General features: G+C 41.3%; 1 protein-coding gene across 2 annotated transcripts; it reads left to right on the top strand.

The window, feature by feature from the left end:
* The first annotated feature begins 1,244 nt into the window (after positions 1-1,244).
* C1H18orf54 (chromosome 1 C18orf54 homolog) lies at positions 1,245-9,376 on the top strand. 2 transcript variants are annotated; one of them, XM_053448206.1, is made up of 8 exons: positions 1,245-1,350; positions 3,928-4,216; positions 4,704-5,462; positions 6,438-6,585; positions 6,669-6,783; positions 7,495-7,626; positions 8,191-8,264; positions 9,134-9,376. In XM_053448206.1, exons 2-8 carry the CDS (start codon positions 3,970-3,972, stop codon positions 9,216-9,218), a joined length of 1,560 nt encoding a protein of 519 aa, XP_053304181.1. In that variant the 5' UTR covers positions 1,245-1,350; positions 3,928-3,969; the 3' UTR covers positions 9,219-9,376. The 2 variants fall into 2 exon arrangements, with proteins under 2 accessions (XP_053304181.1, XP_053304182.1); XM_053448207.1 differs by lacking the exon at positions 1,245-1,350 and adding an exon at positions 1,536-1,799.
* Positions 9,377-17,482: the final 8,106 nt, after the last annotated feature.

The raw sequence follows: 17,482 nt of genomic DNA, 5'->3' as shown, positions 1-17,482 counted from the left end.
ATCTTCTCAGGACCAATCATATCTAACACTGAACCAGATATCACTGCTAAAAAAAAAACATTTTCTGTGTAACATGGCTGGCAATTTCCATAGTAACCAGTAAAAAGAAGGCTGTTCCATGCTTTTTGTAAAGTTGACATCCATTTTTTAACACTTTTTATTTAACCATTTTAGCGCCCAATGTCTCCCAAACATTGCAGTCATTTTTTTCTCCATTTTTGACAAACACATTCTATGCAAACGCAGTATTTCAGTACATTTCTTTCCCTGGGCACATGAAATTCCTGAAACAACTCATGATTTGCATTCGGTAACAACTCCCGAGTACAGCGACACCCCACATGCATGAGTAAGTCATGTTTCTCATATGTTTGGGGCTCAACATCAGACATTTTTGGGGTCAAAAATTGGAATTTTGACAGATGAGATTACTTTACTGTGCCCCATGTCTCAATCAAGACACCGTAGAGATCCCTTGTTTCAAGTTAACGCCGCAAAACTATATATTCCCTAAAAACGCACCCCTTAAAAGATTTTGACACTTAAGTTTGAGAATTTGTTGAGGTTCTACCCACGGCTGCCCCCCCCAAAAAGACCCTCTCGCAGCTCTGGGTCATTATTATTTGTTTTATATAGTGCCATCATATATCGTAGCGCTGTACAATGGGTCACGTAACTTGTGCTACGTGACGCCGTTGGGTGACCGTAGCCGGGTCGCTTGGTACCCAGACCGGCCCTTTTACCCCCATAAGTGCCGCCTGAGTCCAATAGACCCATCCGGAGACATAATAGCACCGGCCTTGGCCCCAACCCCACAGGCTGAGGCAGGATATACTCGCTACTGACGCCTGCATAGCGTATAACGGCATGTACCGGATCCAAGGAGGGGGGCTTTTTATTACATTATTTCATAAGCATTCATTTGATTATTTACTAAGTGAGAATTAAACTTGACATCTAAACAAAGCTTAATTTTTCCTGAGAAAAAACGTTTATTTTTATTTTTTATAAAGTGTAAATGATGTGAAATATAAATCAGAGTAGACCGGGACAAACAATGAGTTTTCCCGGGGATGGCGTTGACCCAGGTTGATCGCTCGGTAGATAGGGACTACTTTACGAGAGTCGTGGCGGAAGCGTCAGGACGCACGGTTGCTAAGGGACGCTGCGTCAGCGGGAGGGGGGGCACACACTGCCCGGATCACTGTGCGAGAAGGGGCGGCTACGGGCCGCGGGAGCCCACCCGTCACCCATGGTGAACTGGGAGGATGGAGTGCCCGGCTGTAAGAAGGAGGAGGTCATCAGGAAGTCCGGACTGAGTGCGGGCAAGAGCGATGTCTACTACTTCAGGTGAGGCCGAGGCTATTTACCTGTGGCGCGGCTGTAGTTTGATAGCCGCACGCACACCTGTACCGAACGGGTTAATGTCTAAATGCCGTTTGACTCAGTAGCACTTTTCCCTCTATCCACTTTTGGCACTTCTTGGTAAACGCGCCTGATTGGGCGCCTGTACATGTAAAATGTGTGATTGGCTGCCTGTCGCCGCGCGCTGATTGGTCAGGGATGTATAATTCTGCGTTCCGTCGTTGTCTTGTTCTTTCAATCTACCGATTGGCTGCTGTATCGCCGACTCTGGTTTCTGGTTGGTCGCTTTTTTTTATAATACGGCAGCTACGCTATTTAAATGTTGTGATGGGGATTGAGTCCGGTTTTTTAAGTATTGGGCCTGCAGCCCAGCTTCCGGTGCGAATCCAGAGTGCGGTGACGTCCCCTCCTTAATATTATTAATCACTCTGTTGGTAAGTATAGTAAAGCTGTAAGGAAAACACCCTGAAGCACTTAATCTATGTAGAAGCTGCTGCCCTTCTCTTCCATGATCCAGTGATTCTTGCCACAGATTGGCTGCTTGAAGCAGCCAATCAGAGGCAGGAAAGCACCCCCTGTTGGTGGGAGCATTTTCTGCACATGTTGGGTCTTATCAGACTCCTCCCACAGCAGTCAGCTGACCCCATCATGTCAAATAGCTGGAGAGGAGAGAGTTGGAGGGTCGCTTTGTACCATAATAATCGGACAAATCTCTTGGTCGTTTGGGAAAATATAATCTTGTACTGTATCTTTAATTAGTAATTAAATACAAAATTACCCCAGGTAGCGAGAAGACCTCGCCGAAAAATCCATCTAATAGAACATGGTATGCGTGTGGGGTTTTTAACTACTAAAGAATGTGCCGTATGTACGAAAAGACCAATCCCAGGGTCCAAAAGATAACGTGGGAAACCCGTCTACTTAACATTAATCATCAAAAGCAAAAGTAAGATAATTAAAAATTAATTAAAAGTATAATAAAAGAGAATTTTCAGTTACAATGTACTCCGGCAATTTCCTGCACGGCTCGACAGCATTATCCGGAGTATGACATTCAGTCTAATCTAAGAGGCCTTATGTTACATTGTCAAATACATTTAATTGGAAACAAACAAAAATAAAAGTTAATTTTTAATAATTCATTACTTTTTTTTGATGATTAATATGTTTTATGAAATCAAACTTGATCTCTGTGTTTACAGCGAATCAGAAACATTTAAAGCCTTTTAGTAATTGCTTTTCTTTCTTCACGGTAAAGTAGAGACGCGAAGACTTATCAGTAGGGATGCACCGAAATGAGAATTCTGGACCAAAAATTCAGGATTCACTTGGCCAAAACCAAACCGAAAATGACCCCCTCCTCATAAAAAAAGTAAAAATAAAAAAAATAACCACACTTTTATTAAAAGTAAGTAACACACCAAAATGGGACAAAAAATGCAATTATATATATAATTAAGAGGCAACCAGTACATGCTAGAACCTGGGCATGATAGGGGTGTGATTTCAATAACGATATTACTTATATGATTGTTAGCAGCAATCACACTCCTATCATGCCCAGGCAGCCAGCACATGCTAGATAATCGATAATGAAATTCATTAAATATTATATATAATATTATATTATATACCGTATTGGCCCGAATATAGGCCGCACTCCCCCCCCCACTTTAAGTCTTTGCATGCAGTCCCGGGCGCCGGGCAGGCAGCAGGGTTAGGATGCAGATCCCCCGCAGCGGTGCAGGGGACCTGTATCCTACTCTCTGATACGCTCAGACAGCCTCCCCTGCCAGCACTTTCCACGGGGGGAGTGCAGGCACGGGAGATTGTCTAAGCGCATCGGGCAGACGTTCACCGGCAGCTGCGATGAGCGTGAACGACCTCCGCTGCCGACACGTCTGCTCGATGTGCTTTAACAATCTCCCTTGCTGGGAATTCCCACGGGGGGAGTCCCGGCAAGGGAGATTTTAAAGCACATCTTGCAGACGTGCCGGCAGCGGAGGTTGTTTATGCTCGCATCGCCGCTGCCGGTGAACGTCTGCGAGAACAATCTTCCTTGCCGGTACTTCCCACGGCGGAAGTGCCGGCACCGGAAGTTGAATACGCGTTATGCGTAGGTGTCCCCCGCCGGCCCCGTAAGACCCCGTGGAGTCTGCCCCGGTAAGTCTGGTGGGGGGGACATCTTGGGGACAGAGTGGCAGCATATCTCGGGGGGGGTAGAGTGGCAGCATATCTCGGAGGGGGGGATAGAGTGGCAGCATATCTCGTGGGGGGTACATCTTCGGGACAGAGTGGCAGCATATCTCGGGGGGGGGCAGAAACTTTTTTTCTTTAAAAAGCACCTAACTTTTAGGGGGCGGCCTATATTCGGGTCAATTCCGAGCCAATACGGTATATATATACACGCAACACGCAATGAATCGCTGCCACCCTGTGGTGTTGTGGGTGATTCATCGCCTGTAGACGCACTACAATAATGAATAGTGAACATGTATGGGCTCCCATGATCCATCGCATATGAACCTCATGACTTTGCTGTGGTGTTTCTTTTCGTTACAGTTAATGAACATGGTTGGGAGAAGCTGACACGTGTTTAGAAACATGGCCCGATCCGGTTCTCCCGACTCATCGGTTTCCATATCCTCCCTCCTGGCCAGTTGCAGCCTGGGCAGCAGCTCTACACGGACATCATTCCCATCTATCGTGTACAAGGACCGGCTATATGACTCTGCCAGCAGGGCGCTGGAGGCGTATATAGAGGACTACGAGCAAAACCTCCGGTCTCCTGTGAGCTCTGGGAAGATCACCTTAACCGCATCATCAAGGCTCCCGCCTGCTACGAGAAGAGGTATGCGCAGCGATACAGCGATACGTCCGCATCAGCCTTTGATTTTAAGTAGGGTCATCACGGAGTACAGTTCAGAAGCGTACACATAAATAGCCCCCCATAGACGGGCAGGGGAGGCATAAACATTACAGAAGGAAGTAAAGAATGCATGTGGGATGAATCTGAGCTTGTGCAATATGGACTCCGGTGTGCATTTGATATGAAAATAGGCCGATATGGACCTTTAATAACATTGGCATAGGACACTGAATTGAAGCATACACATGCATAGATTGTGCTAGAAAAGGAAACTATCCGAACGATAGAGTGCACCGGTTTTTGTTTATTTGCTGTACTTTTACACTCAAATGGAGACACTAGATGGCAGAAAGTCTTCATGGCAAATGTACCAGAGAAATTTACATAAAATACAGCCACAGCTCTCCTTCTCTTCTTTTTTATGCGTGGATAAAAAAACAGCTCTTTCTTGTTTCCTCTCAAACCACAGCAGGTTCTCCGGTGAAGGGTGAGCGCGTCACATCGTTAAGAAGACGTACGCCTCGAGACCCGGATCTGCTGAGCCTCACCACAGATGACTTGCTGGGTTTCCCTTCAGACGGGTCATTGCCTGCGCCTCGCGCCCGTCTATCGGAACACAAGCATGCAAGCGCTCGCCGGAAACATAATGGTTCCTCTTCTAGAATGCCTGCTCCTCTGACCTCACGTCCGGCTTCGTCGTTGAATGGAACGTCAAAGCTGAGTCTCCTGGACCTTCAGACCCAGGATTATCCAGATGTGTTTAAAGAAAAAAGGAAGCCCCGATATATCCCGTATGCAACGGGCTCAGAAAATAAACTTGTATTTAATAATAAAAATCCTTCCAAGTATTCTCTGAAAAACTCCGCTTTGCCAAAGAGCTACCCGAGATGGTTAACAAGCGAGAAGTCTGAACTGAGTGTGTCCGGACTCACTAGTATTCCCGATGTGAAATACCCGGTCTGGTTAAATGCCCTCAATCTGCCCTCTGATTCAGACAGTGACGCTATTTCTAAAGAATATAGATCACTAGAGACTGTTCGACAGCCACGTATTGCCAAAAAGGTGCATAGTGCGCCATTTACAGGTAGAATGACCGATCTTCGTGTGCCGCAACTGGGCGCTTATGGTGACCGGGAAGGGTTTGACAAAGTCATCCCAGATAACATTATAAATGAAAAAGTAGCAACCAACCCGGGGGCATACAAACATTTAGAGAGGCTACTGAGAGGTAAGTGTGTTCTCTCGCCACGTCACAGGTCATATAACCCCCTTGATCATGAAAGAGTTTATAAGCAAAATTCTGGTAGGATGGGGGTGGTTGTTGACAATTTGGCAGACAACGTTGAGAGTTTTTTAATTTTAGAACAAAATTATAGATAATTCATCAAGAAAAAAAAAGGTAGATAGTAGCGTACGTCAATTAGGATAGAAGGGTAACTAAATGCTTCTCCTTATTTATCTGATAATCCCAGTTCTTCAATTATGGTCAATTCCGGAAACTTATTGAGTTCTGGAGTTGACCGTAATGAAGAACTGGAATTATCACAAAAATAAGCGAATTCTGTTTCCCTTCTATTTTCATTGATGTGCAATACTACCTTCCTTTTTTCTCGATCTAACTAAATGAGTTTAAAAATGAATGTTCATATCAAACAAAACGAACAAAACTTTATAGGGAAATAAATTAGGGCTTAAATAGAAGGGTTAAATTAACCTAGAACGTGAGTTAACCCTTTAATAAGAGCAGGATTGTCCATGTGAATGCAGAATACCCAGAGATAATGAAAATTCTTTTCGTCTTTGGGAGATCACCGGGCCCTAAGTGACCAGACCCCTTAACTATTAAAACACCAGAGGTGGCTCATTCTCCTTTATCTTTGGAGAGCTACAGGAGCAATAGAATATGTTGACTTTTAAAAAAAAAAAAATATATATATTTTTTTTAACACAACCTTTTATTTTGAAGGGATGAGGACTGAGTGGTTAGTATTATTAACCCCTTGTAGCAGGGATATTACACAATTAATAAAGAATTGAAGGTTTCAGGCCAGGTAAAAGGTTATCCATGTGCCTTTTGGTGCTTTGGGAAAATGATTATTACGGTATATCAGATGAATGGAAGAACCCACATTGCTGTCCAGATTTTGTAACATCTGTATGTTTGGAGTTTGTTGATGGGGGTTTTTTTTTTCTTCTTCTTAAGATGATTCTGTAGAGGTCGTCCTTCAGAGCTCCAAAAGTCCCAATAACTTTGGAAAGAAGGACTTGGCTATCCCTGTACCTAACGGCAGCCCTCGAACAGAAGACATACTTGAAGGCGAAAGGTCATGGGAGAAGCTGCCATTTGCGATGTACGTTTCCGGCGGGGCGTTCGGATATAACAGGCTTTCCTGTTGGGTGCGTTTTTAACGCGAATGTTCTTTCTGTCCTTCAGAAAATCTCCCGTTCTTGTGTTATGTGAAGAAGAGGATCGAGGTTTGGGCAAATCCTCTGGGTCAAATCCTGAAGCGTTTCTCAGCGATTGTATGAAAAAGAAGGACCTTGCGCCTGTAAGATTTTATCGCATCTCCGTTTGTAAATAATCTGCCCATCTAGTGTCAAAAGTGTCTCCGGTTCAGGAGCCGTATTCCTATCCCATGCATGTTTAAATTCCCTCACTGTATTAACCAGTACCGCATCTGCTGGGAGGCAGCTCCATTTATTCTACCATCCTCTGAGTTACTTTTCATATCAAAACGTGCGGGAACAGGGCCCTTCATTCCTCTTGTATTTGTATGTCAATTGCTGTACTGTACTTGTCGTTATCTGTAAAAACTTCATCTTGTACTGCTCTGCGGAATCTGTCGGCGCTTTATAAATACGGTATAATAATAATAATAAATATAATGCAGCAGGCCCTGCACGAAAGTTCTCCTTGCGCTAATATGAACCTCCGGGTCTCGCTGTATCTGCATTAGTGGAGGCCTTTACTCTCGGCATTTATGCATTTCCCAGGAACAGCTTATGGATCAAGTCATAAACTCCACAATATTTAGTCCCTCTGTTTTTTTTGTAATTTTTGGTAGCTTATATTACTAGAAATAAGTAAAAAAAGAAAAAAGTAGCAGTTTATGGGGAAACTAACCGGCAGTCAGGTTATCCTGTTATCGGGTGAAAGACTCTTGGGGTGCGTTTGTCCTTTAAATTATTAGAAAAGAGAAAAATCTGTGTTGCGCGGCTAGTCCTCCAGTGTTTAGTAAATGTCTGTCTTTCCTCCCCAGGGAAGCACCTTCTCTGGGGGTCATCACCATGGTCCGGTGGAAGCATTGAAACATATGTTGTTCAACCTTCAGTCCTTTCAACAACATTTCAATGAGGGTACAAACACGGAGCAGGGAAAGGAGGTGAACGGTGTAAGTAGTGGTCTTGCTTTGTGTAAAAGAACATCGTTCTACCTTAATCCTGACCTACAGAGCCCTTAAAAACTCTGCCCCCCACCTCTACCCTCTTACCCAAATACACTCCTAACTGCCCTCTTCGTTTCTCTCATGACCAGTCATTACCTCTTCCCGCTCCCATATTCCCCATTTGCCCCAGGCTGCAATTCTGGAATTCCGGCCAGACTTTCTTCCTTGTATCTAAATTTCCAAAGGTTTCTGAAAACCTGCCTTTTTCGAGGAGCGTAAGACTTTTCCTCCTAACACTCTCAGCCATCATCCCAATCAAGCCATCTGAACGACCCTGTCAACCACCGATTAGATTGCAAGCTCACAAGAGCAAGGCCCTCTTCTCCTTTTCTGCCAGTTTGTTATTGTGTGTGATTTTAAATTATTTTACTGACTCTGCTGTAACAGCGCTATGGAATAGGCTGGCGCTATGTAGATAAATGTAATAATACTTCATGCGTTGATATGGCCAAACATGTTAACAAACTTTACAGGAAACGCGCATTTATTTCCAGTTCATTTGTGTTCTAGATTCATAAGGAAGGTAATTCTGGAAAATCTCACCTGGAGCAAGAAGCGTTTCCAGTAAATAAGTCTCTACAGAAGTAAGTGAAATCCTTTACCCGTTTGTTGGTGTTCTCCGGCCGGAATCGCTGTGTTTAGAACTAGTTGTCCTGCCGAGGAAGCGCATAGTAAGATCCAGGTCTGCAAACCATCAGCGCTCTCTGTGAGGCTGTGATGTCAGCATGGTGACACGTCTTATATATTAGATATACGCTACCGATCAAAAGTTTGGGGTCACTTAGAAATCTACTTGTTTTTGGAATAAAAGCAAATTGCGTCCATTAAAATAACATAAAATGGATCATAAATCCAGCGCAGACAGGGTTAATGCTGTAAATGACTATTGTACCTGAAAAACGGCTGATTTTTAATGGAATCTCTTCATAGGCGTACAGAGGCCCTTTATCACTCCCATCACTCCTGTGTTCCAATGGCCCTTTATCACTCCCATCACTCCTGTGTTCCAATGGCACGTTGTGTTCACTGATCCAAGTTTAAGTTTAAAAGGCTAATTGATTGTTAGAAAACAATTTTACAGTCATATTACAGCTAGAAATTTCCTTGTTTTCTGTGAAAACAGATGAGTGACCCCAAACTTTTGGACGGTGGTTTAGATAATTAGATCAGTCTACTCCCGGTGTGCTAAATGTTTGACATCCATTGATGCGTACCTCTGGTACATCCTGGACAGACTAGATTTTTTTAGCTCATTCCTAGATTTTTGGTTATTGAGTTTATTAAAGATGATTCTTTTATTTGGCCAAAAAAAAAAAAAAAAAAAGATTCTTTAGGTGGAATTTGTGGTTAGGAGCTCCGGCGTTACGTATTGTCTTTCTTAACGTTAAGTCCTCTGTGCGTGTGTTTTATTTATTTATATTTTATTTATTAGTATTTCTTTATATTTTTTAAGGGCGATGCATCATTTATCAAGACTCAAAGAGCTTGTGGGAGACAGCAATGTGAGACAGGATAAGGAAAATAATCAAGAACCATAATATATAACACTTGTTAATTGTTTTTGAATGAAACGTTTAATGTATTTTTTTAAATTAAATATATGAATGGCTTTATATTTTTGTGAAAACCGGAAGCGTATGTGTATAATTACATATATTTTGCCGTTGAAGTGTTTTCATTAAATTGATCTTTCATATTCGTGGTCTCTGTAAATCTTGCTTCCAGCTAATCTAAACTATTAAGCAGTCTGGTGGAAATAAACCATATGCGGTTTGCCATTTACTTACACGTTTGCAACGGTCACCCATGGAATTGTGCCGTTTGCCAAAGTCGCATTATAGCAGCGGTGTTAGGCCAGCGTGGCCGAGATAAGCAACTAGAAGTGAGACGATTGGGAATTCCACAGAAATAGGGCCATGTCCTGTTACTCACATGTAGGTATCTAAAACAAGACGATGATCAAGATAAAAAGTCTGATTGGCTCTGAATAACAAGGAAGAAAAGAAAAATGTTGCAATAACGCCGGTCCTAACAGCTAGCAATAACATGCTAATTTTACCTTCTAATTGTTCTAAATCGTCATCTACGTAAGTTTAATTATTTACATTAATAAAGAAAAGTTAAACTTTGCACCGGAAAAGAACGGCAAGGATTGTATTCTTCGGCAAAGTTTTATCTGGTAAGAGTTATTAGTTACTAAAGAATAAAGGCTATCAGAATAGATGGATTGCACAAGAATGCGAAAATGATGTGGCGCCTATTTCATATTAATAACCAGGATGAATGGGTAAAAAAAAAGTGATTTAACTATGCATTATACAGGTCAAATAAAGCTTTTTACTTGGTCTGGCCCCTCATAATGCATAGCAAAGTTAGGTGGGTCTATTTATTATGAAGTAAAGTCAACTGAGCAGACTCCGCCATAGTCACCTTCTCTCGCATGCTAACATTTGCAAAACAGCTGCTGAATTATTTGCAAGGGCTTACGATTGTGGATTTCTAAGAGCATGTGCATGCCTTGTGGACTCGCATGTCCTCGCCTTTAACTCACAGAATTATTGCAAAACTAATGTAAAAAAATTTTTTATGAAAAGGGGGACCCCAGGACTTCCACTGCAGCCAGTGCTATTTAAGTGCTAATGCAAGTTGGCTTCAGTGAATAAACGAGTTACACATTGCTATTGCAAACTCACATTTTTTTCTGCAAGCACGCTCATTAGTAAGTAGACCAGAAAAAATCAAAACCACAGCTTGCCTGCAAATCCTCCTGATATGTTTACCGTTGGTGAATAGCCCCCCAGGAGCAGGAGTGGCAGTGGAAATTAAATATCTGTAATGTACTCAGGACTTGGCGGTGTCAGAGCAAGTTGCTTTAACTAAAAGAAACAATGGAAACTGTTAAGCCTGCGACTACAAAATCGAGAGCTTAATTGTTGGATCTCTGCCAATTATCCCCTGTGTTGTTAAAGTTGTAATCCTTTGGAAGCGACCTACTACAAACTTGTAATAATATTTGTAACTTTTCCTGCAGACTGTTAAGGTACCCCAGCATGCATCCTTCTGGATGGCTTCTTATTGTAACCTTCCTTACAAAAGGTTGTTTTGATAAACACCCAAGCAGCAGCCAATCACTGGCAGGAAAATGCTACCATTAAAATTAAAATATATATAAAAAATATTTAAAAATTAAAATAAAATTAAAAGCCCTTTTTTGTGAATATGGACATGGGCTCCAGTTAGACCCCCTGTAGAACTGGCTGGCACAGAGCATGGCGCAAGCACGCTGGTAAGCAAGAGATGTGTGTAACCAAGAGCATGGTACATTACAGTTATGCTAAATAAAAATTTGATCCATAATGGGTTTTTTTTGGATGGTACAAAAAATGAATAATTTTTATTAAATATATTTTTATTACTCTTGGGTTCTATAGGGATTTTTATCTGATTACAAAGGAGGACCAAGGCATTTATATTTTTAATGGAACCTTACAGCCTGCTGGACATTTGAGCTGAGTGAGTAAAAGAACTTTGGAATCAATAAAAGTGCAAAAGAGAATAAAAAAAACAAACAAACAAGGAAATCAAGTGACAGAGAAAGCACGTTGGTCTGCTTGATTAGATAAAAGTATCAAATGCCATGAAAAGTATCAAATGTCTATTGTCTAAATAAATCATTTTGTCTATGACTTAACACAATCTTGATATCTTTAAAGTACTGTGAGGGAATTAGGGGTGTCACATAAGACCCTGCTGATAAATTACATCTTTGTTTCCGGCAGCAACAGTCCTTTCATGTAGAGGGCGATAACCAGAAAGGACAAATTATTTTTCCTTTGATTAACAAACGTGTGCAAAAAAGGGCTAGTAATTGTATGTAATACCTGAATGCCCCTATATTTGACCCATGCTTGGGGCTACATAGAGTTAGCTTGGGCCACCTCTCTTACTCCAACTGGCCACCCAACTCCACTCCATCCAACCAAAATTGCATAGAACCAGAATATTTATATATGATAAGTGGTCAAGATATGAGGGAATGTATTTCGTGTTCTGGAATTTTGGTGAACATCTAACCAATCATGTAAATATACTAAGGAACTCTCTGCATTACCCTTGGAGACTAAGAGGGTCAATGAGAAGGATTTGCACTTGGGCAGTCATACTCCCATCCCAGGTTGGGCCCACCGCCCCCAAGGCTCCACCAACTTCCTTTCCATTTTAAGTCTATTAGGGTCTACTATCCCTGTTAGTCCCACCAGTTCCTTCCTCCATGCCCTCTCTTGCTTCCTGTAAGAGGCAAGAGAGGGGGAGACCTAGGGGGAAGCCTCGGGGTGTACCATTTTATAATAATATTAATGCATGGGATTTTTTAACCCCTTAACGACCAATGACGTGCCAGACACTTCACGTAAAAACAGTCAGTTAAAGACCAATGACGTGCCGGCACTTCATGGCATTAAGGAAGCTTAGAAAGTGATCTATGATTGCTTTATTTGCTTAAACAATGCTGAAATGCACCGAGATCGGCAGCAGGGGCACCGTGTGACCCCTCCCCCAGATGTCAACGTCCGCCATACACTAAGAGCTTAGATGTGTGGCTGGAATGCCTCGATAGTGAGGCATTCGGTGACACCGAAAACCCACCCCAGGACAAGCGCCCCTGCGAGAGATGGCGGCGCCCTTTAAAAAAATAAACTCTCCAGATCCCTCTAAAAACTCTGGACTCCCCTTGCAGGTTGGACACAGCTTTCTAATCACAATGTGATTACTAAAATTAAAATTAATGGAACAAAAATAAAAAGAGTTAAAAAATAAAATAACTAGTAGCATTTAAAAACATTATGCATTAAAAATTATGCAGCGATGTCATCAGTGGAACCATCCAGGTCCAAAAAAAGGTAAGAAAAAAGCCTAAAAATATAAAAAAAATAAAATAAAAAAAATGACAAGATTATTTTTATGAGGAAGTGCTAATATTAATGCTGTATATTCCCAAAAATACTGGCATTATAAGAATTAAAATACTAGCTTTCAAACACCAATGGAGTGTCTATTTATTTATTTTTTTAAAGTGTGGTTTTATGGGGCAAATTGAATTGGCCAGATTTGGAGATGTCTCAAATAGGGTATAAGCACAGACTGACCTTAAAATTATTTAAAAATCCTCCCAAATATGGCCTTTTCCATCACAAACAACCTGACAAACCCATGTATGGGTGATATCACCGTGCTCAGGGGATGTTGATGAAAACATATTGGGCTGTGGTTTGACAATGACATATACCAGGAGCTATGAATTCATACCTGAAGTATGACTACCACAAACTTTGACAAAAGCTGGTGGAAGAATTAGTGCATGTGAAGAGTTAAAATATCAGCATTTGAAATACCCTGGGGTGTATAGTTTTCACAAGTATATGGTTTGATGGGGTAAACTGAACTGGCCAGTTTCAAATATGTCCCACATAGCACATGGGGGCAAAATGACCAGATTTGTAAAAAAAAAATAAAAAAAATAGCAAACTGCTACTTGTATTTAATGTCCTATAACTTGCAAAAAAAAAAGGCAAAAAAAACATTAAAACATTGGATATTTCAAAACTCAGAACAAATAGTATAATCTATTTAGCAGATTTTTTCATTAGTTTTTGTAGATGAGTAAAATATTTGTCAAAGAAAAGTGAGAACTAGTGCATACAGTATATTTTAATAGTAAATTAGATGATATGATAAAAAATAGTATTTGAAGAAAACACTTCTTGTTCTGAAAAAAACCCAATATATACGGTAACTTGTATGGGTTTACTAAATTCACTAAAAGTATGTGTTTCACACTGATTTGTGCCATGCCCTTTGCTAATTTACATTAATAAAAGTATAAATCAGACAGGGTAAATTCCCCTCAATGATGGAAGTAGAACTTTGACTTAATTATTAACACAATCCATTGTGTCTTATCTATTAGTAGCAATAGCAAGTTTCGATAATCTTGCAATATATTTATTGTGTCCTGTACACTTTTCCTTAAGGTTTACAATATCTCGTAGGCGGGAGTGCTTATTTCTAACAACCACTTTCCAGCGCATGGACTTAAAACAAACGCAATTGCTTTAACATACAAAGTTAAAAAACACTGCCAACGGAAAGAAATGGAATCCATCTTCAATATCAATCACCAAATATTTCGTAATTTAAAAATGCATACAACGCACACAAAACTGTTTAAAAAAAAAAACCGCTGTTATATAATTGTGTAATAAATGAAATCATTTCCCAAACCTTTCTTGAGCATCATATAATCTGCACATACTATTCGTTAGGCCCACATTATATCTTAATAGGGAGTCTCCGGGTGAAATGTTGCTTTTTTGGGTCTCCTGGGTTCATTTCTTCGTTCTCCGGCAGGGGACTGATGTTTGGCCCCGCCCACTCCCCGCCCTCTTTCCTTCCACTGCCCATCAACCAAAGGCTGCCTGGGGCCACCGGGCCCTTTACAAAGACACCCCCCCAAGAAGAGGGAGCCGCTTGGGTGGGCTGCTCTGGGAAGTTTCCACATATGACCATTACCCACTTAACTATAATTTATTTGCATTTGTTTATAATACTGCTGTTGTAAAGCCCTCACCCCGTTAATTTTTTTTACATAGAATCATAGAATGTGCCAGCAGATCAGATCCATTCGGCCCCCGTCTAGTCTGCCCGTTTTTGCTGCTGTAAAGACTCAAACCTTAAACAGTCATTGGTCTCGTTATAGATTCAGGAGCCGTATGCCCATGCCATGAATGTTTAAATTCCTTCACTCCGTCTGTGCTGGATTTCTGATCCATTTTATTTTATTTTAATGGACAAAATTAGTTTTTCTTTCAAAAACCAGGAAATTTCTAAATTACGTCAAACTTTCATATACTAAAACAATTCAAGTACACGGCTTTATTATCACTAGTGAGCTTCCCATTGTTGCACAATTCTTATTCTTGCCGTCACCAAACACGTATTTTCTTGATCAATTACTTTACCTACCTTTGGAACTATTCATTTAATGTTTATACTGCCTTTATTGCATCGTATTCTTATTGTATCTTTCTCTTACTTTCTTTTCCTTGTAGTAGTAACGCATTTTTTAGATGGCGATGCCAAAAAAAAAAGGCATCTCCGGAGCTGGGATTCATGGCTCCAGAGTCTCGATTCGGGGAAACAGCCCTGTTAGCCTCCCGCTTTAACATCCATCGTCCCATTCCTGAACTCTCCTTGGGGGAAAGAATTTGGAGCAGGAGACGGGTTAAAATGACATCATGCTAATGACATCACAAAAATAGGTACAGCAGGTTATTAGTTATAGGACAGGGGACCTTAGTTTAAAGACATGTTTAAATTAAGGTATTAAGAAATACAGGGTTCAGGTTAGGGAGTCTGGGTGGGCTAGTGAATTTAGAATAGACCAGTAATCATCATTAACAAAGGGCTTCACTACCGTATCTTATTGAATTTCCATGTGCCATGGTTTGGGCTATGTCATTTTTTTTAAAACAGCCCAGGAATTAGCATTATATTATTATTATTATTATTTATTGATTTATATCATATAGGACCAACAAAAACATACAATAGACCAAATGTTTATTGCATGTATGCCAAGTCATTTAAACACAAAAAGCAACACAGAAACCTTTAAGAAACTTTTCTCAGGTTATACGGCGACAACCTCTCAATGCCGACTCCCGCGCCGTATTACTATTAATTATCCCACATAAATTATGAATGAGGCAGGATTTTAAATAATTATTTCTGGTACTAGGAATGATGTTTCTAATAGACTTGTGGATCAGGATTTGTACAGAGTTTAATTTTAACAAAATTCGCCAATTTTGTTAATTTGTAGGAAAAAAATGAAAACTAAAATGAAATTTGTTGTTTTTTTTTCTCTCATACTCTCTCATGCTCACCATAGAAGAAGAGAAGTGCGGAAACGCAGCGGAGAGCCGGGAGAAAAACAAGAATTGGAGGCACTGAAGCGGCTGCAGGAGAAGATATAGAGACGAGAGAGTGTGAGGGAGAGTGTGAGAGAGAGTGTGAGGGAGAGTGTGAGGGAGAGTGTGAGGGAGAGTGCGTGGGAGTGAGTGACAACGAATTTCATTTATGAATCAAAAAAGCCCACAACATTTCTGAAAGGCAAGGAACGACCATTTTTGGTCAGTGGAATAGGCCGTAATGTATTTATCTTGGGCGCCCCTCTAGACCGGACCCAGGGCAGTAGCCCCAGCCGTCCCGTCCTCGCATGACAGCCTTATTGCTGTGGCTCTCCATTGTCTTAAAGGTGCATTTTACCTTGTCCTATGGAAGTAGAGCCCACTTTGCATAGTCCTTCATAATGTGAATGGTCTGATCGAGGATATCAGAGATCTCCATTGTCACCAGCCTATTGAGCAGCGCTCAGGAAGGAAAACTGACCCTAATTTTATGGCAGAGGCACTGCCACCCTCCTGGACCTACTGCCCTAGGCCTGGGCAAACATAAATTACTGGGAATAGGTCTGCTTGATGACATTCAACCATAAAGAATGTCTACTAAACATACATACGCTCTACGTACGGTCCGGCATCATGACACTGCTGTATTGTACTTTGAGTCTTAGTGACATTGTCATCCCCCATTGCTCATCTAGTGAGACAGTGTCTTAATGATCTTTGGTCGCTCTTCATTTCAATGTTGACATCTCTGATTCACCTGTTGACTTTGGCTGCCCTAGACATCTGGCCGGAACTTAGACCCCAAGTTCAGTTGCCCCTTAGCTCTACTTTGATTAGAGTGAAGCAGCAGAAGTCATGGTGGACCCTCAATCAGAGGTGAACATGACAAGCATATAGGACCAAGAAAAACATACAATAGACCAAATGTTTTCCCAATCGCCTCAGACCCCAGACCCCAGCATTTCAGCACAAAAGATGCAATTCCCAAAGGTAGCAATCTGAGAAATATTTGTGGTATGCTATTTTTATTAAAAGTTAGATTTTTGGTATTTTTGATGATATTGCTTTTGCTTTCCCCATCCCAGTAACCCTAGCCTGGAATTCAATTCTTAATGCGTGGTGCCATATTTAACGCTTTTCAACTTATTTTTGGACTGTTTCTTCACTATAACATATTTAAATAATTTAATTTCATTAATTAATTAAATGTATTGATCTCTTTTTGAAATTATCTTCTAGTTATATGATTGCCAAGGATTTAATACATTTGCATAATAATCTGTTAATCGGAGACAGGAATTCACCAGTTTTGAAATCCACTGAGCCTACAAGGTCATTAGGGAGTGTTTATGGATCTGTCTGTGTGATTCCAATTTATGGAAGATAGGTTTTGTAATCAGCGCACTTAATATGTCATGTATGTTTTCTATTTTATTCATAACATATATATATTTACGTACACGCTCACCCAATTTGCTACTCTGGTAACCATGTAAACACATATCCAGCACTTACGTCATCAGATGGCGTTACCCCTTCAGTCTGGCCCTGAGAACCTCTTGGAAGATTATATGGAGGGAATCATGCCAGGTGGAGAGGCAGGCGTGTGATTAAACGCTAGGTGCGTAGCTGGAGACTTTCTGGCTACGTCCCTTGCGGGATGCGGGTAGACGGTCCCATTGACGTTGTGGGTGGCCCCACCAATGTGGCGGGACACACTCCATTGATGAAGTGGGTGGGAAGCTGGGAATGCCGCTCTCGCCACCCAGAGTTGCCCAGTAGTCACCCGGAGACCCAGAAAACCCAGCGTTTCACCCTGAGTGTCCTGGCTAAAC

This window comes from Spea bombifrons, chromosome 1 (assembly GCF_027358695.1).
Source record: "Spea bombifrons isolate aSpeBom1 chromosome 1, aSpeBom1.2.pri, whole genome shotgun sequence".
Lineage (NCBI taxonomy): Eukaryota > Metazoa > Chordata > Amphibia > Anura > Pelobatidae > Spea > Spea bombifrons.
This window is presented reverse-complemented; position numbering and strand designations above follow the sequence as displayed.

What these genes read in the sequence shown, in the direction of transcription:
- C1H18orf54 (XM_053448206.1), top strand. Translation starts at nt 3,970, where the DNA reads ATGGCCCGATCCGGTTCTCCCGACTCATCGGTTTCCATATCCTCCCTC. An exon ending in CCCGCCTGCTACGAGAAGAG is followed by an intron (nt 4,217 to 4,703) that starts GTATGCGCAGCG and finishes CTCAAACCACAG; the next exon opens with CAGGTTCTCCGGTGAAGGGT. An exon ending in GAGAAGCTGCCATTTGCGAT is followed by an intron (nt 6,586 to 6,668) that starts GTACGTTTCCGG and finishes TCTGTCCTTCAG; the next exon opens with AAAATCTCCCGTTCTTGTGT.